Raw genomic sequence first — 25,629 nt, forward strand, 5'->3', positions numbered from 1 at the left:
AAGATCCGTCTGAAGGTTGACACGAATTCTGTATAGTTGTTAATCAGAGGGTCGGCACGTTCCCACAGAGGAGACACCCAACTCAAAGCAGATCCAGAAAGCAGAGAGATGATGTAGGCAACCTTGGATCTTGACGTGGGGAAGTTATGTGACAACAATTCAAACTGGATTTCACATTGGTTGAGAAACCCGCGACACAACTTTGGACTGCCATCATACTTGCTTGGCACAGGCAGGTGCAGACGTGACACTGGAGCTGATGCAGCCGGCATAGAGGAACTCACAGTACTGGCAGGTGCTGGAGTAGCAGGAACTGTAGAAGTGTGTACACTAGGCAGGGATTGCTGTAGTGTATCTATCCGGGAGGACATCCCTTGCAGGAACTGGAACATCTGGTGCTGCGCAGCCTCTTGACCATCCAAACGGGAGACCAGGTTTTGCAAGGCCTCTGACCCCACACTCCGTCCACCGTCCGAGTCCATCGATCCTGAACTTACTGTCAGACTAGGTCTTGTCTGTGTCCCTGGAGGGGGCGCTAGTAGGTCAGTGGAGGTGGATGGGAGAAAACGAGGAGGCTGGATTATGTTTCTGCGCATGAGCGCAATGATATTTATTAAACAGATGATTCAAAGAACGGCAGCAGAAAATAATAACAGATAATGCAAATGTCAATTGTACAGCGTGACAGCTGAGAGTCTATGGGAACAGAAGGAATGGTGACTGAAGAAATGATAACCGGTAGAGATGATAACAGATGAGTGATAACTTGGTGGAGAGTAATCTGGTATGGGAACCAGAGCAGATTAAAACATGGAACTTTAGCAGAGATGATGTTGTTTGGCAAACCTGGTAGCAGAGGCAGGAGTCTGACTATGTCCACAGTGCAGGTGATGGGGCACTGACAGCAAGCAAGCTGTATCACAGGTGGAGAGATGGAACACACCTGAAGTCAGTCTCTACTGCTAGGCTGAAGCACACAGGGATGGTGATGAGTGTGAAGCCTGTAGATGGATGCAGGTATTGCTGGGGCTTGAAGTTCCACAGAGCTGTAAAAGGTAACCAGGAGTACAGAGTCTCAGGTAGAAAGCCAGGAACACGGAACAGCAGGTAGGTATCCAGGTACACGGAGGAAACAGGAACCAGATCCTTACACATGAGTGGCAGGAGTGACACAAAGTTCAGGATGCCTGCAGACTGATCCTGCAGCTTCTTATATACCCCTTGTTATACAGTCATTGGTGGAGTGAGGAAAAGTGGGTGCGGCCAAGCACCGGATTGGCCGCCGTATGCTGACTGTGGAAAGCTGTCATGGCGGCGCCCATGCCGCGGCCTAGCGGGAACGCGGCGTGCTACACGCCCGCTGTCACAGGAGCGCTCCCAGGCCCAGGACGGCGTCCGATGGCAGGGACGCGGACGACAGATGAACGCAGGGAGCCAGGACGGAGTCCGCAGCGGCGGACAGATGTCAGCTTGGTGAGTCGATTCCTGACAATCCTGAAAGTAGCCCGATCTTCAATCTCGGAAGCTGATAGGATAGACCTGGCTAGTACTTTGAAGGGGGACCACTTAGGAATACCAGGCACTGTGGATATCATCAAGATGATCACCTTAATGCTCATTTAACACTGGTGGAGCAGTCCTATACTACTCACTCTTATTTTCACCCTCCTATCTGTATATTATATTATAGATAGAAATATTTGGACCATAATTGGTCGATATTTTAAGGAACAGAATAAATGTTAAGTTTTTGATTATTCATTTTCACATCATCATACTGTATATCATGATCTAATATCATTATAATTTTCAATTAAGAGTGCTCCCAAAAAGGATTTCTTTTGTCTTTCCTTTCCCTTTTGGTGTTCGCCAGCGGTAGCCTGACTGCCATTAGGTACCGAGATGAGATCCTCAGACCCCTTGTGAGACCATATGCTGGTGTGGTTGGCCCTGGGTTCCTCCTAATGCAAGACAATGCTATACCTCATGTGGCTGGAGTGTGTCAGCAGTTCCTGCAAGATGAAGGCATTGATGCTATGGACTGGCCCGCCCGTTCCCCAGACCTGAATCCAATTGAGCACATCTGTAACATCATTTCTTGCTCCATCCACCAATGCCACATTGCACCACAGACTGTCCAGGAGTTGGCGGATGCTTTAGTCCAGGTCTGGGAGGAGATCCCTCAAGAGACCATCCGCCACCTCATCAGGAGCATGCCCAGGCGTTGTAGGGAGGTCATACAGGCACGTGGAGGCCACACACACTACTGAGCCTCATTTTGACTTGTTTTAAGGACATTACATCAAAGTTGGATCAGCCTGTAGTGTGTTTTTCCCCTTTAATTTTGAGTGTGACTCCAAATCCAGAACTCCAAGGGTTAATAAATTTGATTTCCATTGACAATTTGTGTGTGATTTTGTTGTCAGCACATTCAACTACGTAGAGAACAAAGTATTTAATAAGAATATTTCATTCATTCAGATCTAGGATGTGTTATTTTAGTGTTCCTTTTATTTTTTTGAGCAGTGTATATATATATATATATATATATATGTTGCATCCCCAGCAGGATCGTCTTGCTCCGGTGCCCTCCCCAAGGTAAAACCCTCTGTATTGCTGGCAAAATGAGAGGCAGCACTCGGAGTCTTCAAACAGCAAGAAAACGTGTATTGAGGTGCTATTTAGGTGCTACATCAACATTTTGGGGATTCTGATGAAGGGGACGGTGGTCCCCGAAACATTGATGCAGCACCTCAATAGCACCTCAATATGCATTTTCTTGCTGTTTGAAGACTCCAAGTGCTGCCTCTCATTTCGCTATATATATATATATATATATATATATATATATTAGAGATGAGCGGGTTCGGTTCCTCGGAATCCGAACCCCCCCCCGAACTTCACCCTTTTTACACGGGTCCGAGGCAGACTCGGATCTTCCCGCCTTGCTCGGTTAACCCGAGCGCGCCCGAAAGTCATCATCCCGCTGTCGTATTGTCAGGAATCGACTCACCAAGCTGGCGTCCGTCCGCCGCTGCGGACTCCGTCCTGGCTCCCTGCGGTCGCCTGTCATCTGTGTCCCTGCCGTAGGACACCATCACGGGCCTGGGAGCGCTCCTGTGACAGCGGGCGTGTAGCGCGCCGCGTTCCCGCTGGGCCGCGGCGTGGGCGCCGCCATGACAGTCTGCAAACAACCAGTATACAGCGGCCAATCCGGTGCTTGGCCGCACCCACTTTCCCTCACTCATCCAATGCCTGTTAACCCAGGGGTACATAAGAGACTGCAGGATCAGTCTGCAGGCATCCTGGACTTTGTGTCACTCCTGCGACCCATGTGAAAGGATCTGTTCCGGTTACTCCCGTGTTCCTGGCTCTTTGTCTAAAGACTTGTACTCCTGGTTATCTGCACAGCTCCGTGGAACTTCAAGGCCCAGCAATACCTGCAACCTCCAACAGGCTTCACACTTATCACCACCTTGTGTGCTTCAGCCTGCAGTTGAGACTGACTCCAGGTGTGTCTCATTCTTCCACCTGTGATACAGCTTGCTGCTGCCAGTGCTTCGTTACCTGCACTGTGAAGTCAGACTCCTGCCTCTGCTACCAGGTTTGCCATTTCCACATCTTACTGCCTAAGTTCCTGTTTTAAAACCTGCACTGGTTTCCAAACCAGAACCATTTCACAAGCACCCGTTCTTCAGTTTATTATATTTCCGGTTATTATTTCTTCAATCATCTGTCATCCAGTTGCCATAGACTTTCAGCTATTACGCTGTGTGATTGACATTTCCATTTGTATTATTATTTTCTGCTACCATTTCTGTTAAATCGTCTGCTAATAAATATCATTGCACTGATGCGCAAAAACATCATCCAGCCTCCTCGTTTCCTCCCATCTACCTCCACTGACCCACTAGCGCCCCCTCTGGGGACACAGACGAGACCAGACCTGACAGTAAGTCCAGGATCGATGGACTCAGATGGTGGACGGAGTGTGGGGTCAGAGGCCTTGCAAAACCTGGTCTCCCGTCTGGATGGTCAAGAGGCTGCGCAGCAGCAGATGTTTCAATTTCTGCAAGGGATGTCCTCCCGGATAGATACACTACAGCAATCCCTGCCTAGTGTACTCACTCCTATTGTTCCTGTTACTCCAGCACCTGCCAGTGCTGTGAGTTCCGCTATGCCGACTGCATCAGCTCCAGTGTCTCATCTGCACCTGCCCGTGCCGAGCAAGTATGATGGCAGTCCAAAGTTATGTCGCGGGTTTCTCAACCAATGTGAAATTCAGTTTGAGTTATTGCCACATAATTTCCCCTCGCCAAGATCCAAGGTTGCCTACATCATCTCCTTACTTTCTGGATCTGCTCTGAGCTGGGTGTCTCCTCTGTGGGAACGTGCTGACCCTCTGATTAACAGCTACACAGACTTCGTGTCAACTTTCAGACGGATCTTTGACGAGCCTGGTCGTGCAACATCAGCTTCCGCTGACCTGATTCAACTCTGCCAAGGTACCCGTAGTATGGGACAATATGTTATTCAGTTCCAGACGTTGGCCGCTGAGGTTCAGTGGAATAATCAGGCCCTGGTAGCAGCCTTCTGGCATGGACTTTCTGACCGGATCAAGGATGAACTGGCGACCCGCGACCTTCCTGTTCAATTGTCTGACCTGATCTCCTTGTGCATTAAGTTGGACTCTCGCATCCGCGAACGCAATAATGAACGCGCTCGGAGTGAGCCACGCAGATCAAGGATAATACCTTCTGTACAGTTCCAGTCTCCCTCTTCTGACGAGCCTATGCAGATAAATAGGTCCCGCCTAACTCCTGAAGAGCGGGCAAGAAGAATGCGTGAGAGACTTTGTCTGTACTGTGCGGCTGCGGGCCACCAGATTAACTCCTGCACAGTGCGTTCGGGAAACGCCAGATCCTGACTTGTAAAGGAGGAGTCAAGTTGGGATCTTTTTGTCAAGCTCCTTCTAATCCAGACCTTATCCTTCCTGTGACGTTAGAGACTTCAGTTGGGCTCCAGTCCGCATCAGCATTAGTGGACTGTGGAGCTGCAGGAAATTTCATCACCCAAGCTGCGGTAAATAAATTCTGCCTATCTACTTGTGAACTTTCCTGTCCAGTTTATATTACCGCTGTGGATGGAAGTCGAATCTCCAAGGGGAATATTTCCCATCAAACTGCCCCAGTGGTCCTGGGAGTTGGATTCCTACACTCTGAACTGATTAAGTTCTTGGTCATCCCTCAAGCCACCCAGGAGATCGTCTTGGGCATGCCCTGGCTCCAGCTACATAATCCACAGTTTAACTGGTCAACGTTGCAGCTTACTTCTTGGGGTTCACAGTGTCATCAATCCTGTTTAGCCCAAGTGTGTCCCATAAAGTCTACCGAAGTTAAGACACAGTCAAGTCTCCCAGCAGCTTATCAAGATTTCTCAGATGTTTTCAGTGAGAAGGCTGCTGATGTCCTACCGCCCCATAGGGAATGGGATTGTCCCATCGATCTCCTTCCTGGCAAGAAGCCACCTAGGGGGCGCACCTACCCGTTGTCTGTTCCTGAAACTGAGGCGATGAGCGACTATATCAGGGAGAATCTACAGAAGGGATTCATCCGTCCTTCTTCATCACCCGCTGGTGCAGGTTTCTTCTTTGTTAAAAAGAAGGATGGAGGTCTGCGACCATGCATTGACTACCGGGGTCTCAATGACATTACCATCAAAAATAGTTATCCGTTACCACTCATTACCGAATTATTTGACAGAGTTAAAGGAGCCCGCATCTTCACCAAGCTAGATCTCCGCGGTGCTTACAATCTCATCAGAATCCGGAGTGGTGACGAGTGGAAGACAGCTTTTAACACTCGAGATGGCCATTACGAATACCTGGTAATGCCATTCGGGTTGAGTAATGCTCCAGCAGTGTTCCAGCACTTTGTGAACGAAATTTTTCGTGATGTCCTGTATAAGTACCTCGTTGTTTACTTGGATGATATCCTCATCTTCTCCCAAGACCTTCCATCTCATCGTCTACAAGTCCGAGAAGTTCTCCGACGTCTTCGTGAGAACCGTCTTTACGGAAAACTATCTAAATGCACCTTTGAAGTACCCTCTATACCCTTCCTGGGTTATATAATTTCCGGATCGGATCTTCAGATGGACCCGACAAAATTGGAAGCTATTGCCAATTGGTCCATTCCAAATTCTCTCAAGTCTATCCAGCGGTTCCTGGGTTTTGCCAACTACTATAGGAAATTTATTCGGGGATTCTCCACTCTCATCGCTCCTATTACCAACCTGACTCGGAAAGGGGCAAACCATTCCAACTGGTCAGAAGAAGCCTTAGCAGCCTTCCAGAAGATCAAGCTGGCCTTTATGTCTGCCCCAGTTCTGTCTCAGCCAGATGTTAACAAACCGTTCGAATTGGAGGTGGACGCCTCTACAGTTGGGGTTGGAGCTGTTCTCTCCCAGAAGGGAACCGATGGGAAAGTCCACCCTTGTGGGTTTTATTCTCGCAAATTCCTTCCTGCAGAAGCTAACTACTCCGTTGGAGACCAAGAACTACTGGCGATCAAGCTGGCTCTCGAGGAATGGAGATACCTCCTAGAAGGGGCCAAACATCCGTTTAATATCTACACGGATCATAAAAACCTGCTATACTTAAAGGCAGCTCAGTGCCTTAATCCTCGCCAGTCCAGGTGGGCTATGTTTTTCTCACGTTTTAATTTTAAGCTTCATTTCCGCCCAGGTTCGCAGAATGTTAAAGCTGACGCTCTATCCCGATCCATGGAATCCGAAGAGGAAACGCCTGACTCAGTGCCTCATTCCATCCTGAGTCCAGTGGTATTCGCTGCATCTCAAGTCTCCCCAGCTCCTCCTCCTGGTAAGACTTTTGTTTCCCCAGAGCTCCGTCCCAAGTTGCTATCTTGGGCTCATCAATCCAAGTTCACCGGTCATCCTGGTGTTTTGAAGACCTTCAAGTTTCTCTCTGAGACGTACTGGTGGCCAAAGATGAAGGCTGACATCAAGGATTTCGTGGCATCCTGTCCTAAGTGTGTGCAGCATAAGACTCCTCGTCAGTCTCCAGCAGGTCAGTTACAACCATTGTCTGTTCCTAGTCGTCCCTGGTCACACCTGTCCATGGATTTTATCACCGACCTTCCTCCTTCCCAAGGATATAATACCATCTGGGTTGTAGTGGACAGATTTACCAAGATGGCTCATTTTGTTCCTCTCCAGGGTCTCCCTTCTGCCCCGAAACTTGCCCAAATCTTCCTACGGGAGATTTTCCGCTTACATGGTCTACCCTCAGAAATAATATCCGATCGGGGGGTACAGTTTGTAGCGAGGTTTTGGAGGGCCCTCTGTGCTGCCATGCAGGTCAAACTGAAGTTTTCGTCATCATACCATCCTCAGACGAATGGGCAGACAGAGAGAGTTAATCAAGAACTAGAGACGTTTTTAAGATTATATGTTTCATCTTCCCAGGATGACTGGTTCGATCTGCTCCCATGGGCCGAGTTTGCCCACAACTTCCGATACCATACTGCTACTGAAACAACACCATTCTTTGCAGTATATGGGCAACATCCCCGTGTTCCTGACTTCCAAGAACTCCCTCATATGGATGTTCCTGCTGCCACTACTGCTCTGTCTCAGTTCTCATCAATTTGGAGAAAAATTCACGTGTCTCTCAAAAAGGCCTCCAGCCGGTACAAATACTTTGCCGACCGCAAGAGACGTGCGGTTCCTCACCTGAAACCTGGGGACAAGGTTTGGCTATCAACCCGTAACCTCCGTCTTAGGGTTCCGTCCATGAAGTTTGCACCCCGTTTCATTGGTCCTTTCCCTGTTGAAAGAGTCATCAACCCTGTGGCCTACAAACTGAAGTTACCACCTTCTCTTCGTATACCTAACGCTTTTCATGTTTCTCTCCTCAGACCTCTAGTCCTGAACCGTTTTCAGAGTTCTCTTCCAGTTGGCCCCAAAATTCGAACTCAGCGGGGCGTGGAATTCGAGATCGGCAAAATTCTGGACTCCCGTTGCCGGTATGGACGTCTCCAGTACCTGGTCGATTGGTCCGGTTATGGCCCAGAGGAGAGGAGTTGGGTAAACTCATCTGATGTCCATGCTCCAAGGTTGGTCCGTGTTTTCCACAGCACTCATCCTTCCAAGCCACGTGGGTGTTCGGTGTCCACCCTTAAAGGGGGGGGTACTGTCAGGAATCGACTCACCAAGCTGGCGTCCGTCCTGGCTCCCTGCGGTCGCCTGTCATCTGTGTCCCTGCCGTAGGACACCATCACGGGCCTGGGAGCGCTCCTGTGACAGCGGGCGTGTAGCGCGCCGCGTTCCCGCTGGGCCGCGGCGTGGGCGCCGCCATGACAGTCTGCAAACAACCAGTATACAGCGGCCAATCCGGTGCTTGGCCGCACCCACTTTCCCTCACTCATCCAATGCCTGTTAACCCAGGGGTACATAAGAGACTGCAGGATCAGTCTGCAGGCATCCTGGACTTTGTGTCACTCCTGCGACCCATGTGAAAGGATCTGTTCCGGTTACTCCCGTGTTCCTGGCTCTTTGTCTAAAGACTTGTACTCCTGGTTATCTGCACAGCTCCGTGGAACTTCAAGGCCCAGCAATACCTGCAACCTCCAACAGGCTTCACACTTATCACCACCTTGTGTGCTTCAGCCTGCAGTTGAGACTGACTCCAGGTGTGTCTCATTCTTCCACCTGTGATACAGCTTGCTGCTGCCAGTGCTTCGTTACCTGCACTGTGAAGTCAGACTCCTGCCTCTGCTACCAGGTTTGCCATTTCCACATCTTACTGCCTAAGTTCCTGTTTTAAAACCTGCACTGGTTTCCAAACCAGAACCATTTCACAAGCACCCGTTCTTCAGTTTATTATATTTCCGGTTATTATTTCTTCAATCATCTGTCATCCAGTTGCCATAGACTTTCAGCTATTACGCTGTGTGATTGACATTTCCATTTGTATTATTATTTTCTGCTACCATTTCTGTTAAATCGTCTGCTAATAAATATCATTGCACTGATGCGCAAAAACATCATCCAGCCTCCTCGTTTCCTCCCATCTACCTCCACTGACCCACTAGCGCCCCCTCTGGGGACACAGACGAGACCAGACCTGACACGTATTCTCGCGAGACTCGGATTCTATAGCGAGACTCGGATTCTATATAAGGAGCCGCGCGTCGCCGCCATTTTCACACGTGCATTGAGATTGATAGGGAGAGGACGTGGCTGGCGTCCTCTCCGTTTAGTTTAGATTACAGACACTTGAGTTGATTGATTTACTACTAATTTTGGGGAGCATTAGGAGTACTCAGTACAGTGCAGAGTTTTGCTGATAGTGTGACAGTTTTATTTTAATCCGTTCTCTGCCTGAAAAAAATGATACATACCATATCTGTGCTCAGCCTCAGTGTGCTGCATGATATATCATCTATGTATATCTGACTGTGCTGAGTGCTCACTGCTCACACAGCTTAATTGTGGGGGAGACTGGGGAGCAGTTATAGCAGGAGTACAGTGCACACTTTTGCTGCCAGTGAGTGACCATATCTGTGCTCAGCCTCAGTGTGCTGCATTATATATCATCTATGTATATCTGACTGTGCTGAGTGCTCACTGCTCACACAGCTTAATTGTGGGGGAGACTGGGGAGCAGTTATAGCAGGAGTACAGTGCACACTTTTGCTGCCAGGTAGTGACCACCAGTATATTGTCTGCCTGAAAAAGTTAAACACTCCTGTGGTGTTGTTTTTTTTAATTCTAACTATAAACGCATTCTCCTGACAGTGTCCAGCAGGTCCGTCATTCATTATATTATATAAATATTTACCTACAGTAGTGTTATATATTTATTTTTTTCATCTCTATCATCTTTATCATCTCTATATTAGCAGACGCAGTACGGTAGTCCACGGCTGTGGCTATCTCTGTGTCGTCAGTGCTCGTCCATAATTGTATACCTACCTACCTGTGGTGGGGTTTTTTTTTCTATCTTCTTCATACTAGTAGTTTAGGAGTCTGCTGACAGTGTCCACCAGGTCCGTCATTATATTATATACCTAGAGTAGTAATATATTTAGTATATTATCTATACTAGCAGACGCAGTACGGTAGTCCACGGCTGTGGCTATCTCTGTGTCATCAGTGCTCGCCCATAATTGTATACCTACCTACCTGTGGTGTTTTTTTTTTCTATCTTCATACTAGTAGTTTAGGAGTCTACTGACAGTGTCCACCAGGTCCGTCATTATATTATATACCTACAGTAGTAATATATTTAGTATATTAATATCTATACTAGCAGACGCAGTACGGTAGTCCGCGGCTGTGGCTATCTCTGTGTCGTCAGTGCTCGTCAATAAATGTATACCTATCTACCTGTGGTGGGGTTTTTTTTTCTATCTTCTTCATACTAGTAGTTTAGGAGTCTGCTGACAGTGTCCACCAGGTCCGTCATTATATTATAGACCTACAGTAGTAATATATTTAGTATATTATCTATACTAGCAGACGCAGTACGGTAGTCCACGGCTGTGGCTATCTCTGTGTCGTCAGTGCTCGCCCATAATTGTATACCTACCTACCTGTGGTGGGTTTTTTTTTTCTATCTTCTTCATACTAGTAGTTTAGGAGTCTGCTGACAGTGTCCACCAGGTCCGTCATTATATTATATACCTACAGTAGTAATATATTTAGTATATTATCTCTACTAGCAGACGCAGTACGGTAGTCCACAGCTGTAGCTACCTCTGTGTCGTCAGTCACTCGTCATCCATAAGTATACTAGTATCCATCCATCTCCATTGTTTACCTGAGGTGCCTTTTAGTTGTGCCTATTAAAATATGGAGAACAAAAATGTTGAGGTTCCAAAAATAGGGAAAGATCAAGATCCACTTCCACCTTGTGCTGAAGCTGCTGCCACTAGTCATGGCCGAGACGATGAAATTCCATCAACGTCGTCTGCCAAGGCCGATGCCCGATGTCATAGTACAGAGCATGTAAAATCCAAAACACAAAAGATCAGTAAAAAAAGGACTCAAAAATCTAAATTAAAATCGGAGGAGGAGAAGCGTAAACTTGCCAAAATGCCATTTACCACACGGAGTGGCAAGGAACGGCTGAGGCCCTGGCCTATGTTCATGGCTAGTGGTTCAGCTTCACATGAGGATGGAAGCACTCAGCCTCTCGCTAGAAAAATGAACAGACTTAAGCTGGCAAAAGCACAGCAAAGAACTGTGCGTTCTTCGAAATCCCAAATCCACAAGGAGAGTCCAATTGTGTCGGTTGCGATGCCTGACCTTCCCAACACTGGACGTGAAGAGCATGCGCCTTCCACCATTTGCACGCCCCCTGCAAGTGCTGGAAGGAGCACCCGCGGTCCAGTTCCTGATAGTCAGATTGAAGATGTCAGTGTTGAAGTACACCAGGATGAGGAGGATATGGGTGTTGCTGGCGCTGGGGAGGAAATTGACAAGGAGATTCTGATGGTGAGGTGGTTTGTTTAAGTCAGGCACCAAGGGAGACACCTGTTGTCCGTGGGAGGAATATGGCCATTGACATGCCTGGTGAAAATACCCCAAAAATCAGCTCTTCGGTGTGGAAGTATTTCAACAGAAATGCGGACAACAGGTGTCAAGCCGTGTGTTGCCTTTGTCAAGCTGTAATAAGTAGGGGTAAGGACGTTAACCACCTCGGAACATCCTCCCTTATACGTCACCTGCAGCGCATTCATCATAAGTCAGTGACAAGTTCAAAAACTTTGGGTGACAGCGGAAGCAGTCCACTGACCAGTAAATCCATTCCTCTTGTAACCAAGCTCACGCAAACCACCCCACCAACTCCCTCAGTGTCAATTTCCTCCTTCCCCAGGAATGCCAATAGTCCTGCAGGCCATGTCACTGGCAATTCTGATGAGTCCTCTCCTGCCTGGGATTCCTCCGATGCATCCTTGCGTGTAATGCCTACTGCTGCTGGCGCTGCTGTTGTTGCTGCTGGGAGTCGATGGTCATCCCAGAGGGGAAGTCGTAAGACCACTTTTACTACTTCCACCAAGCAATTGACTGTCCAACAGTCCTTTGTGAGGAAGATGAAATATCACAGCAGTCATCCTGCTGCAAAGCGGATAACTGAGGCCTTGGCATCCTGGGCGGTGAGAAACGTGGTTCCGGTATCCATCATTACTGCAGAGCCAACTATAGACTTGTTTGAGGTACTGTGTCCCCGGTACCAAATACCATCTAGGTTCCATTTCTCTAGGCAGGTGATACCGAAAATGTACACAGATGTTATGATTCCAGCACTCTGGTCTGAGGTGATCTTATTGTAAGGACCGGAGTACTGGAACGGAATGCTGGGGAAGGGAGCGGGAATAGAAAGTAGCCCCTGGCGCCCTAACTCCGTTGTCTCGCCCGTGTTGTCAGAAATCCCCTGCGAGACTATGGTTGCTTGAGCCCATGGCAGCCGCGTTTGAAGGGCGGATTATGTCTGCCCAACTCCGATGCCCCCTCAGGTCTTAATGGGAGACAAAGGGAAATCCGAGACAGGGTGATAACAAGGGGCTCTCTGACTAAACAACCAGGCCAGGGGCTACAAGCTAACTGACTTAACCTGAGGTATGTGCGGTAACCCGCCAGGGAAAAGGACAACCAAAATCCACTAGTCCGTACTCCTACCCAGCACCGCTGGATACCAGAGTGGATCTGTGGGAGCGGAATCCTCCGCAAAAGCTCCGAAACACAAATAATAAATGATAAATAATAAAGCGGCCCAAGCCGCAACACACGGCTACGCCGTGACTCACGAACACCACTGGATGTTCAAAGGTGCTCAGTCAGGACTCCAGGAACAGATGACGACTTCCGAGTACAGGACAACTGAGAACAGGAACGACCGGATACAGCAGGACTGGAAACACTCACAGCAAACAGATTATGCATGCAGGAAGCTATTACCGGCGTCTGTGAGAAGCCCAGGAAGTGTATTTAACAGGGAGTCCTCCAATCAGCTGTTTGGAGGCTGATTGGATAAGATGCCATACAGCTGCCAAGCTGCATGGACAGGAAAACAGATATCTCATTAACTAAATTGAACCCAGCAACGGGGAAACGCAGTCCGTAAGTGGCGTCCCTGTTGCTAGGGTCCGTGCGGCTCCGTGCGCCCGGCGTCTAGCGTTGCCAGGGAGCCGGCGGCTGTACGCGCACGGCGTCCCTGGTTGTTAGGCGCCGGGCCGCACCGACGAGCGGACCCCGGCGCCTAACACACAGACCTCAGAAAAAGGATCACCAGTGTCCTAAAAATTGCAGTTGTACCCAATGTCCACTTAACCACGGACATGTGGACAAGTGGAGCAGGGCAGACTCAGGACTATATGACTGTGACAGCCCACTGGGTAGATGTATTGCCTCCTGCTGCAAGAACAGCAGCAGTGGCACCAGTAGCAGCATCTCGCAAATGCCAACTCTTTCCTAGGCAGGCTACGCTTTGTATCACCGCTTTCCAGAATACGCACACAGCTGAAAACCTCTTACGGCAACTGAGGAAGATCATCGCAGAATGGCTTACCCCAATTGGACTCTCCTGTGGATTTGTGGCATCGGACAACGCCAGCAATATTGTGCGTGCATTATATCTGGGCAAACTCCAGCACGTCCCATGTTTTGCACATACCTTGAATTTAGTGGTGCAGAATTATTTAAAAAACGACAGGGGCGTGCAAGAGATGCTGTCGGTGGCCAGAAGAATTGCGGGACACTTTCGGCGTACAGGCACCACGTACAGAAGACTGGAGCAACACCAAAAACGCCTGAACCTGCCCTGCCATCATCTGAAGCAAGAAGTGGTAACGAGGTGGAATTCAACCCTCTATATGCTTCAGAGGTTGGAGGAGCAGCAAAAGGCCATTCAAGCCTATACATCTGACCACGATATAGGAAGTGGAATGCACCTGTCTCAAGCGCAGTGGAGAATGATTTCAACGTTGTGCAAGGTTCTGCAACCTCTTGAACTTGCCACACGTGAAGTCAGTTCAGACACTGCCAGCCTGAGTCAGGTCATTCCCCTCATCAGGCTTTTGCAGAAGAAGCTGGAGACATTGAAGGAGGAGCTAAAACAGAGCGATTCCGCTAGGCATGTGGGACTTGTGGATGGAGCCCTTCATTCGCTTAACCAGGATTCACGGGTGGTCAATCTGTTGAAATCAGAGCACTACATTTTGGCCACCGTGCTCGATCTTAGATTTAAAACCTACGTTGTATCTCTCTTTTCGGCAGACACAAGTCTGCAGGGGTTCAAAGAAAATTGTCAAGTCAAGCGGAACGCGACCTGTCAAGATCTCCTCCTTCACATTCTCCCGCAACTGGGGGTGCGAGGAAAAGTCTCAGAATTCCGAGCCCACCCGCTGGCGGTGATGCAGGGCAGTCTGGAGCGACTGCTGATGCTGACATCTGGTCCGGACTGAAGGACCTGCCAACGATTACGGACATGTCGTCTACTGTCACTGCATATGATTCTCTCACCATTGAAAGAATGGTGGAGGATTCTATGAGTGACCGCATCCAAGTAGGCACGTCAGACAGTCCATACGTATACTGGCAGCAAAAAGAGGCAATTTGGAGGCCCTTGCACAAACTGACTTTATTCTACCTAAGTTGCCCTCCCACAAGTGTGTACTCCGAAAGAGTGTTTAGTGCTGCCGCTCACCTTGTCAGCAATCGGCGTACGAGGTTACTTCCAGAAAATGTGGAGAAGATGATGTTCATTAAAATGAATTATAATCAATTCCTCCATGGAGACATTCACCAGCAGCAATTGCCTCCACAAAGTACACAGGGAGCTGAGATGGTGGATTCCAGTGGGGACGAATTGATAATCTGTGAGGAGGGGGATGTACACGGTGATGAATCGGAGGATGATGATGAGGTGGACATCTTGCCTCTGTAGAGCCAGTTTGTGCAAGGAGAGATTAATTGCTTCTTTTTTGGTGGGGGTCCAATCCAACCCGTCATTTCAGTCACAGTCGTGTGGCAGACCCTGTCACTGAAATGATGGGTTGGTTAAAGTGTGCATGTCCTGTTTATACAACATAAGGGTGGGTGGGAGGGCCCAAGGACAATTCCATCTTGCACCTCTTTTTTCTTTAATTTTTCTTTGCGTCATGTGCTGTTTGGGGAGTATTTTTTGGAAGGGCCATCCTGCGTGACACTGCAGTGCCACTCCTAGATGGGGCAGGTGTTTGTGTCGGCCACTAGGGTCGCTTATCTTAGTCACACAGCTACCTCATTGCGCCTCTTTTTTTCTTTGCGTCATGTGCTGTTTGGGGGGTGTTTTTTGGAAGGGCCATCCTGCTTGACACTGCAGTGCCACTCCTAGATGGGCCAGGTGTTTGTGTCGGCCACTAGGGTCGCTTATCTTACTCACACAGCTACCTCATTGCGCCTTTTTTTCTTTGCGTCATGTGCTGTTTGGGGAGTGTTTTTTTGGAAGGGCCATCCTGCGTGACACTGCAGTGCCACTCCTAGATGGGCCAGGTGTTTGTGTCGGCCACTAGGGTCGCTTATCTTAGTCACACAGCTACCTCATTGCGCATCTTTTTTTTCTTCTTTGCGTCATGTGCTGTTTGGGGAGTAGTTTTTTGAAGGGCCATCCTGCGTGACACTGCAGTGCCACTCCTAGATGGGCCAGGTGTTTGTGTCGGCCACTAGGGTCGCTTAGCTTACTCACACAGCTACCTCATTGCGCCTCTTTTTTTTCTTCTTTGCGTCATGTGCTTTTTGCGGAGTAGTTTTTTGAAGGGCCATCCTGCGTGACACTGCAGTGCCACTCCTAGATGGGCCAGGTGTTTGTGTCGGCCACTAGGGTCGCTTAGCTTACTCACACAGCTACCTCATTGCGCCTCTTTTTTTTCTTCTTTGCGTCATGTGCTGTTTGGGGAGTATTTTTTTGAAGGGCCATCCTGCGTGACACTGCAGTGCCACTCCTAGATGGGCCAGGTGTTTGTGTCGGCCACTAGGGTCGCTTAGCTTACTCACACAGCTACCTCATTGCGCCTCTTTTTTTCTTTGCGTCATGTGCTGTTTGGGGAGTATTTTTTGGAAGGGCCATCCTGCCTGACACTGCAGTGCCACTCCTAGATGGGCCAGGTTTTTGTGTCGGCCACTTGGGTCGCTTAGCTTAGCCACCCAGCGACTTCGGTGCAAATTTTAGGACTAAAAATAATATTGTGAGGTGTGAGGTGTTCAGAATAGACTGAAAATGAGTGGAAATTATGGTTATTGAGGTTAATAATACTTTGGGATCAAAATGACCCCCAAATTCTATGATTTAAGCAGTTTTTTAGGGTTTTTTGAAAAAAACACCCGAATCCAAAACACACCCGAATCCGACAAAAAAAAGTCGGTGAGGTTTTGCCAAAACGCGTTCGAACCCAAAACACGGCCGTGGAACCGAGCCCAAAACCAAGACACAAAACACGAAAAATTTCCAATGTAGATGGATGGATAGTATAGTATTATATTACTTATGTACGACGAGTGCACTGACGACACATAGGTAGGTACAGCCGTGGCCTACCGTACTGCTGCTTAGTGCTTATATATATAATATACTGTATAACGGACCTGGTGGACACTGTCAGCAGACTGCTAAACTAGTATGAAGAAAGAAAGAAAAAACACCACAGGTATACAATGTAGATGGATGGATAGTATAGTATTATATTACTTATGGACGTCGAGTGCACTGACGACACAGAGGTAGGTACAGCCGTGGCCTACCGTACTGCTGCTTAGTGCTTATATATAATATACTGTATAACGGACCTGGTGGACACTGTCGGCAGACTGCTAAACAAACTAGTATGAAGGAAAAAAAAATACACAGGGGTGTTTTTCAGGCAGACAAACGTATACTGGACTGGTGGTCACTGTCAGCAAAACTGTGCACTGTACTCTTGCTATAACTGCTCCCCAGTCCCCACAATTAGGCAGTGTGAGCAGTGCACTCAGCACAGATATATCATGCAGCAGTGCAGCACACTGAGTGAGCACAGATATGGTGGAGCGTTTTTTTCAGGCAAAGAAACAAAGGATTAAACTCACAGGTGGTATAATCAAAACCCTGCACTGTACTCCCTAACAGCTGCTCCCCGTCCCCAATCCTCCCCACAACTATAACAATGTCACTCTTAGTCTTTTCTATTACGGAGAGGACGCCAGCCACGTCCTCTCCCTATCAATCTCAATGCACGTGTGAAAATGGCGGCGACGCGCGACTCCTTATATAGAATCCGAGTCTCGCGAGAATCCGACAGCGGGATGATGACGTTCGGGCACGCTCGGGTTAACCGAGCAAGGCGGGAGGATCCGAGTCGCTTGGACCCGTGTAAAAAAAAGGTGAAGTTCAGGCGGGTTCGGATTCCGAGGAACCGAACGCGCTCATCACTAGTAGTCAATCTCCCAGAATGCCGATGTCGTACATCATGATGTAAGGGCAGGGCCAGACTGGCCACCAGGCACTTCTGGCTAATGCCAGAAGGGCCGAAAGGGCTGGTGGGCCGCTCCGGTCCAGAGTGAGGTCTCTGGTTTGTCCCAAGCTGCCGCCGCTGCCAGATGTGCCCCGTTGCTAAGCAATATGGGGGCGTGCCACGAGTCCACGCCCCCTGACTCATGACACGCCCCCATTTGCAGTATCCATGCACCCTTTTACACAGCGTGCATGCCCCTGTTCGTATGTCAAGGCCAGACGGAGCGCCCAGTACATCCCTGGGTAAAAAGCGTAATGTATTCTAAGAGGCATTACTATTGCAGAGTGTGATCCAAGGGGCATTCCTGCTGCAGATTACTCTGTGTACTCAGCATACTCTGTGACTGGTGACATTGGTCTATTGATGAATGCATGTACACAGGCACCAATTTCCTTTGAATCAGAATAAAAAAAAAAAAAAAACATCTCGGAGGCAGCCCACTAATCACTATGCAAAGCTGTTTCTTCATGAGCAGACTTGCTGTTTGGGTCATCGCTTATCTTTCAGAAATCTCCTGCTAATTTGCTGTTGTATTCCTGCAGTTGAAATCTTTGCTGGCTACACCTGTTCCAGCTCATTTCTACAGTTAATACAGTTCTTGATCTGTTTTTTTTTTTAATTTCTATAATTTGCTGTATTCGTTTATTAATATATTTAATTTCATAGCCTTATGTGTGTTTTAACTAGCGTAATGAAATGCACGAGCAGCATTGCCCTTAGACATGTAAAACCTATGCCGTTGCTCGCTCCATCGATGTGGGCCTCCATGAGGCACTGGTTCATGGGGCGGCAGCCATTTTGATAGCCCACTCTATGATCGAGTCTGGCCTGCTACGTAAGTCGCCCATACTGTAGCTCGCTTATCCCCATAGCAACTGTATGTTTTAACTAGCGTAATGAGATGCACAAGTAGCATTGCCCTTAGACATGTAAAACCCTATGCTGTCGTTCGCTCCATAGATGTGGGCTTCAACGAGATGCTGGGGGAGGAGGAGGAGCCCGGGGACTCCCTGAACACGTCACCTCCCGGATATGGGAGGTGACGAAGACCCATGCTGCCCCCCGCCGACCCCTGCACACATCATCGCGGGGGCCACCTATACCGCATTGCGATACTAATCGCATATATTAGTACATATGCGATTAGTATCACTGCGGTAGGCGGCGAGGGGCGGCGATGACATATAGTACATCCCGCCCAGAAGGCCCACGCTCCGGAGGAGCAGAGGTGACAGGAAGTGTGTAAGTCTGTCTGTCTGTCTCTACTAGCTCTCTCCTTCATCTCTACCTCTGATTAACACTCTCTCTTATCTTTCTTATCTCTCCCCCCTGTGTAACTCTCCCCTCTACCTTATCTCTCCCCTGTGTAACTCTCCCCATGTGTAACTCTCCCCCCTACCTTATCTCTCCCCCTGTGTAACTCTCCCCCTATCTTATCTCTCCCCCTATCTTATCTCTCCCCCTGTGTAACACTTCCCCTACCTTATCTCTCCCCTTGTGTAACTCTCCCCCTACCTTATCTCTCCCCCTGTGTAACCCCCCCTACCTTATCTCTCCCCCGTGTAACTCCCCCCTACCTTATCTCTCCCCTGTGTAACTCTTGCCCCTATCTTATCTCTCCCCCTGTGTAACACTTCCCCTATCTTATCTCTCCCCATGTGTAACCCTCTACCCCTGTATAATTCTCCCCCTACCTTATCTCTCCCCCTGTGTAACACTTCCCCTACCATATCTCTCCCCATGTATAACCCTCTCCCCCTGTATAACTCTCCCGCCTACCTTATCTCTCCCCCTGTGTAACACTTCCCCTATCTTATCTCTCCCCATGTGTAACCCTCTACCCCTGTATAATTCTCCCCCTACCTTATCTCTCCCCCTGTGTAACACTTCCCCTACCATATCTCTCCCCATGTATAACCCTCTCCCCCTGTATAACTCTCCCGCCTACCTTATCTCTCCCCCTGTGTAACACTTCCCCTACCTTATCTCTCCCTATGTGTAACCCTCTCCCCCTGTATAACTCTCCCCCCTACCTTATCTCTCCCCCTGTATAACACTTCCCCTACCTTATCTCTCCCCCTGTGTAACTCTCCCCCTACCTTATCTCTCCCCATGTATAACCCTCCCCCCACCTTATCTCTCCCCCTGTGTAACACCTCCCCTGTGCAATTCTCACCCTTACCTTATCTCTCCCCCTGTGTAACTCTCCCCTACCTTATCTCTCCCCCTGTGTAACACTTCCCCTACCTTATCTCTCCCCATGTGTAACACTTCCCCTACCTTATCTCTCCCCATGTGTAACTCTCCCCCTACCTTATCTCTCTCCCTGTGTAATTCTGACCCCTACCTTATTACTCCACCTGTGTAACCCACCCTACCTTCTTTCTCCCCCTGTATAACACGCTCCCCTACCTTATCTCTCACCCTATATAACACTATCTATCCCCTACCTTATCTCTCACCTTCTTGTATAACACTCTCCGCTATCTTATCTCCCCCCTGTATAATCTCCCCTATCGTATATCTCCGCCTGTAAAACACTCTCCCCATAAAATCTCTCCCGCCATATAACACTCTCCCCTACCTTATCTCTCCCCCTATATAACTCTCCCCTACCTTATCTCTTACCCTGTATAACACTTCCCCTATCTTATCTCTCCCCCTGTATAACACCCTCTTCTTCCTCCTCATTCCATCTGTATAACACCCTCTCCTTCCTCTTCTCTCCCTCTGTATAACTCTCTTCTTCCTCCCCTCTCTCTCTCTGTATAACACTCTCTCCTTCCTCCGTGCTCCCTCCGTATAACACTCTCTTCCTCGTCTCTGCCTCTGTATAACACTCTCCTTCATCTTCTCTCTCTCTTCTTCCTCCCCTCTCTCTCTCTCTGTATAACACTCTCTCCTTCCTCTGCGCTCCCTCCGTATAACAGTCTTCCTCGTCTCTCCCTCTGTATAACACCCTCTCCGCACTCCCTCCGTATAACACTCTCTCCTTCCTCTGCGCTCCCTCCGTATAACAGTCTTCCTCATCTCTCCCTCTGTATAACACTCCCTCTCCTTCATCTTCTCTCCCTCTTTATAACACCCTCTTCTTCCTCTTCTCTCCCTCTGTATAACACTCTCTCCTTCCTCCACATAACACTCTTCCTCGTCCATCCCTCTGTATAACACTCTCTCCTTCAACTTCTCTCCCTCTTTATAACACCCTCTTCTTCCTCTTCCCTCCCTCTGTATAACTCTCTCTGTATAACACTCTCTCCTTCGTCCGCGCTCCCTCCATATAACACTCTCTCCTTCCTCCATGGTCCCTTCGTATAACGCTCTCTCCTTTCTCGTCTCCTTCTCTGTATAACACCTCTTCTTCCGCCTCTCTCCGTCTGTATAACACTCTCTCATTCCTTCTCGCTCCCTCTGTATAACACTCTCTTCCTCATCTCTCCCTCTGTATAACACTTTCTCATTCATTCTCGCTCCCTCTGTATAACAGCGCCACCTTTCTCCTGGATATGATGCTCCGCCCCCCTGCAGTGTCTCTAGGGAGAGGCATGATGACATGAGGGTTGAGGAGGAGGCATTCCAGCTCACAGTGCAGCAGTAGCAGCCCAGTGAGTCCGGAGTCAGACCTCCGGTGACCTTTTCCCCACCTGCCGTCAGTCACGGAGCTTCGGGTGGTGAGTGATGTATAAAACAAGAATGTTATTTTATATTTCTCTACCTGGAGTAATGTGTAAAATGGGACTCTATTTGGTGTAATGTGTGTAAGTGGCGCTACTGTGCGGTGTAATTTGAGTACTGGAGACTACTGTGCAGCGTAATATGAATTGGTATTATTTTGTGGTCACACCTCTTCCCATAGAAGCCATGCCCCTATAGTTTTGGCACGTGCCTACGATGCACGCTGGCCCTGTTTTAAATATTGTGGGGTTGTGGGGAGGGGAGGGGGTTGTGGGAGGGCGCCGATGCTATTTCTTGCACACAGCGCTAAAATGTGTAGTTACGGCACTGCTCATCACTACTATTCACTATACTGTATGAGCAACTCTGCTGGTAGGCAATACTAAAGAATTTACTGTACATACAGTAGAGCTTGTGTAGTGACATGCAATGCTGGAACAATTAGAACTCAGTCATCTCTTATACAGTACTGTAAGTATCACAGGGCCCATGCACTGACAAGGAGGGATAGTCAACTGTTTTCTACAGGACAATAATTAATAGCAGTCCTTAACACTGATGTGGTATTTTCATTATACTGTACTTACATTTGAACATCAAGTACTGGAAAGATGTATTTGCTTTAAGCATAAAACCAATGCATTCCACTGTGTAAGTGGTGCTCTTTGTGTATGTACCGTAAGTTTTTTATATTTAATAATGAAATTAATAATTTACTCATTTTGGTTTATAATTTGTCCTGCAAATTTTAAAATGTGGAAATTTTTTAAACCTGAAAACAGTAATCACAAATGTATTTTCACCACACAGGAGTTCTGTTGAACAACATGCCAGTAACTATCAACAAAACTAAGGGGTGTAATTCAGACTGGATCGCTGAAGAGATCGCAGTCTGAATTATTTTGTGGAGTGCGCACACGCACCCCAGGAGCCTAGTGAGATGCTATCAGCACCTCTGGTCTGCGATCGCCTCTGTCTGATTGACAGGCAGAGGCGGTCGCGGGTCGGTAGGGAGCATGCCAATGGCATTAGAGTGCCGTTGATGGGACGCGGTTTCGGACAATGGAGGCATATCTGGACCGTTGGGAGGCGGGCTGCGGCCGCTGTGTGACATTACACATAGCTGCTGCGACCTGGGATGCGGCGGATAGCTCCGCTGGCAGGGAACTACTTGTCAAGTACAAAAGCATCACCGTCGTGGGATGGTTTTGTACCTGTCCGGGGGGTAGGGCCTGACATGCGGGGGGGACTAGCCCTGTGATAGGCGTATTGCCGCATGTCAGAATAAATGATCATAGATGTACTAAATTTAGCACATCTATGATCAACAATGAATTACCCCCCTATGAGCAAGATAACTGCTAACATGAAAAAAGAAAATAAAACTATCAAAGATCCAGGCATGACTCAAGAAAAGTGGCATTATAGTCAGTTTACAAACTGTGCTATCATGTTTTTGAGAGAACCCTGCCCAGATTAGTATTTCCTTCAAAATGCACATGGTACATACTGTACTGTATAACTGACTTATGGTATATAGTAATAAACTATTGTAATAGTATAGGGGGAAAAAGTAATATTTTATCTTCATGTCACTGTTCTGTTCATTCATTGTATTTTTCATACTGTATTGTAGGAGAGTGCGAGAAATTGTGGAGGAACTAACGCGTGAGGATGAGGAGTGTACTTCTTCACAAATAAAACACATTCTCCATTCCAAGTATGACCTGGACAAATCAATCACCAGTATATGTGTACAGTATATGCATTTTTTTTTTAAAACACAGGGACAGAATAAAGTACCTTCAAATAATAAAAAGGGACCGGTTCCAAATCATGATATAGCTCCCCATACATGGATCTTCAACGGATGCTATGGATGTGTCTTTAATGAGATATGTTGACATTTGGGAGAACCTCTCAAGTACAACAGATTATTCATCCATAAAATGTTTCAGCACTCTTAATCCACCAATGTGCCCGATCAATTCTCTTTTCTTTATTCACATCTCTAATCATGGGAGATTGTCTGTGAAGAGCCAAACAATATAATTAAATATATTATAAAATTAAATATATATATGTGTGTGTGTGTGTATATATATATATATATATATAAAATATATATATAAAATATATTTCATTTTATAATATATTTAATTATATTGTTTGGCTCTTCACAGACAATCTCCCATGATTAGAGATGTGAATAAAGAAAAGAGAATTGATCGGGCACATTGGTGGATTAAGAGTGCTGAAACATTTTATGGATGAATAATCGGGTGTGGTTCGTTTTATCGACAGTGCCTAGGTCGACAATGTTTAGGTCGACCACTATAGTTCGACAGTCACTAGGTCGACATGGATGGAAGGTCGACAGGGTTTCTAGGTCGACATGTGCTAGGTCGACAGGTCTAAAGATCGACATGAGTTTTTTTTTTTTTTGTCGTTTTCTTCGTAGAGTGACCGGGATCCCAAATTAGTGCACCGCGTCCCCTCGCATGGCTCGCTTCGCTCGCCATGCTTCGGGCATGGTGCCTTCGCTCCGCTACCGCTTTGGTCGGCACAGATTACCGTTCCAATCGTAGTCCACATGGATCGTTAAGTATGAAAAAATTCAAAAAAAGAAAAAAAATGTGAAAAACTCATGTCGACCTTTAGACCTGTCGACCTAGCACATGTCGACCTAGAAACCCTGTCGACCTTCCATCCATGTCGACCTAGTGACTGTCGACCTATAGTGGTCGACCTAAACATTGTCGACCTAGGCACTGTCGATCTTCAGACCGGATCCCGAATAATCTGTTGTACTTGAGAGGTTCTCCCAAATGTCAACATATCTCATTAAAGACACATCCATAGCATCCGTTGAAGATCCATGTATGGGGAGCTATATCATGATTTGGAACCGGTCCCCTTTTATTAATTGAAGGTACTTTATTCTGTCCCTGTGTTTAAAAAAAAAATGCATATACTGTACAGTATTGTTTTACTAAAAGTAATGCTGGTACAGTAGTAAATGTTTTTATTGGCCTAATAAACAGGACAATATGTTTTATTTTTTTAACTTTTTAATTTCATTAACAAATGTTTTTTTTATACAGTATACGGTTTACTTTAGATCACCGGACATGAATTGTATTGTCGTATTGAATTGGTGTGGGCTCAATTGAACAAAACAACAGCTGTTGGAAGGGATCAGAAAATGATGGGAATATGGCCCTCATTCCGAGTTGATCGCTCGGCAAAAATCTTCGCATCGCAGCGATTTTCCGCTTAGTGCGCATGCGCAATGTTCGCACTGCGACTGCGCCAAGTAAATTTGCTATGTAGTTAGGTATTTTACTCACGGCTTTTTCATCGTTCTGGCGATCGTAATGTGATTGACAGGAAATGGGTGTTACTGGGCGGAAACAGGCCGTTTTATGGGCGTGTGGGAAAAAACGCTACCATTTCCGGAAAAAACGCAGGAGTGGCTGGAGAAACGGAGGAGTGTCTGGGCGAACGCTGGGTGTGTTTGTGACGTCAATCCAGGAACGACAAGCACTGAAGTGATCGCACTGGCAGAGTAAGTCTGAAGCTACTCAGAAACTGCTACGAGGTGTGTAATCGCAATATTGCGAATACATCGTTCGCAATTTTAAGATGCTAAGATTCACTCCCAGTAGGCGGCGGCTTAGCGTGTGTAACTCTGCTAAATTCGCCTTGCGAGCGAACAACTCGGAATGAGGGCCTATGTACTTACACCTGAACATTGTAATAATTATATAAATCATCTGTATAAGGTATTGTCTGTTATAGGTGAAAGAAATGGTCAAACCACTGTTATGTAGTACTGTACATGGGAATTTCTGTATTAAGTTTTAATGTATGCATTATTAAAAAAATATCAAAAATGTATTTGTCTATGGGGTATATTCACTGAAAGTCGAATCCAGCAGCCAGTATTTACCCTGCACAGAAACAAAATAACCCACCCAAATCTAACTCTCTCTGCAAATGTTATATCTGCCCCCCGTTCCCCCCCCCTGCAGTGCACATGGTTTTGCCCAACTGCTAAAAAATTTCCTGCTGCGATCAACTTGGAATTACCCCCAGTATACAGTATATTTAATACAAAAAAAAAATATATATATATATATATATATATATATATATATATATATATATATTTCTTAAGGCATAACTACTGCAGTTTTTACTAATGGTTATGCACTGTGCTTTTGTACGCGTCTGTGAAGCAGAGATAGCTTACTAGAATCAGTTCTTTTTTGGGGTTAGTGTTCTTAGTTGGGGTACTGATGACTTTATAAAATGATCGTGGGGCCCAGCCTTCATCTTTAAGGCATGTTCAGCATTCTGTGAGATCACTGCATACTGTATTATGATGCACATATTGCAG

The 25,629-nt window shown here is 47.3% G+C and overlaps 2 protein-coding genes across 2 annotated transcripts in view; one reads left to right on the forward strand and one right to left on the reverse strand.

The window, feature by feature from the left end:
- Positions 1–25,629, reverse strand: part of LOC135054718 (NACHT, LRR and PYD domains-containing protein 3-like) — a 368,941-nt gene that overhangs the window by 274,731 nt on the left and 68,581 nt on the right. The gene's annotated exons all lie outside the window — the stretch shown is intronic.
- LOC135057156 (NACHT, LRR and PYD domains-containing protein 12-like) overlaps positions 18,366–25,629 on the forward strand; it is a 143,977-nt gene continuing 136,713 nt past the window's right edge. The window contains exons 1-3 of the mRNA XM_063963055.1: positions 18,366–18,387; positions 18,513–18,591; positions 22,864–22,973. Coding sequence (XP_063819125.1) covers positions 18,366–18,387; positions 18,513–18,591; positions 22,864–22,973 — 211 coding nt within the window. The remainder of the gene's footprint in view (positions 18,388–18,512; positions 18,592–22,863; positions 22,974–25,629) is intronic.

Source organism: Pseudophryne corroboree, chromosome 3 (genome assembly GCF_028390025.1).
Source record: "Pseudophryne corroboree isolate aPseCor3 chromosome 3, aPseCor3.hap2, whole genome shotgun sequence".
Lineage (NCBI taxonomy): Eukaryota > Metazoa > Chordata > Amphibia > Anura > Myobatrachidae > Pseudophryne > Pseudophryne corroboree.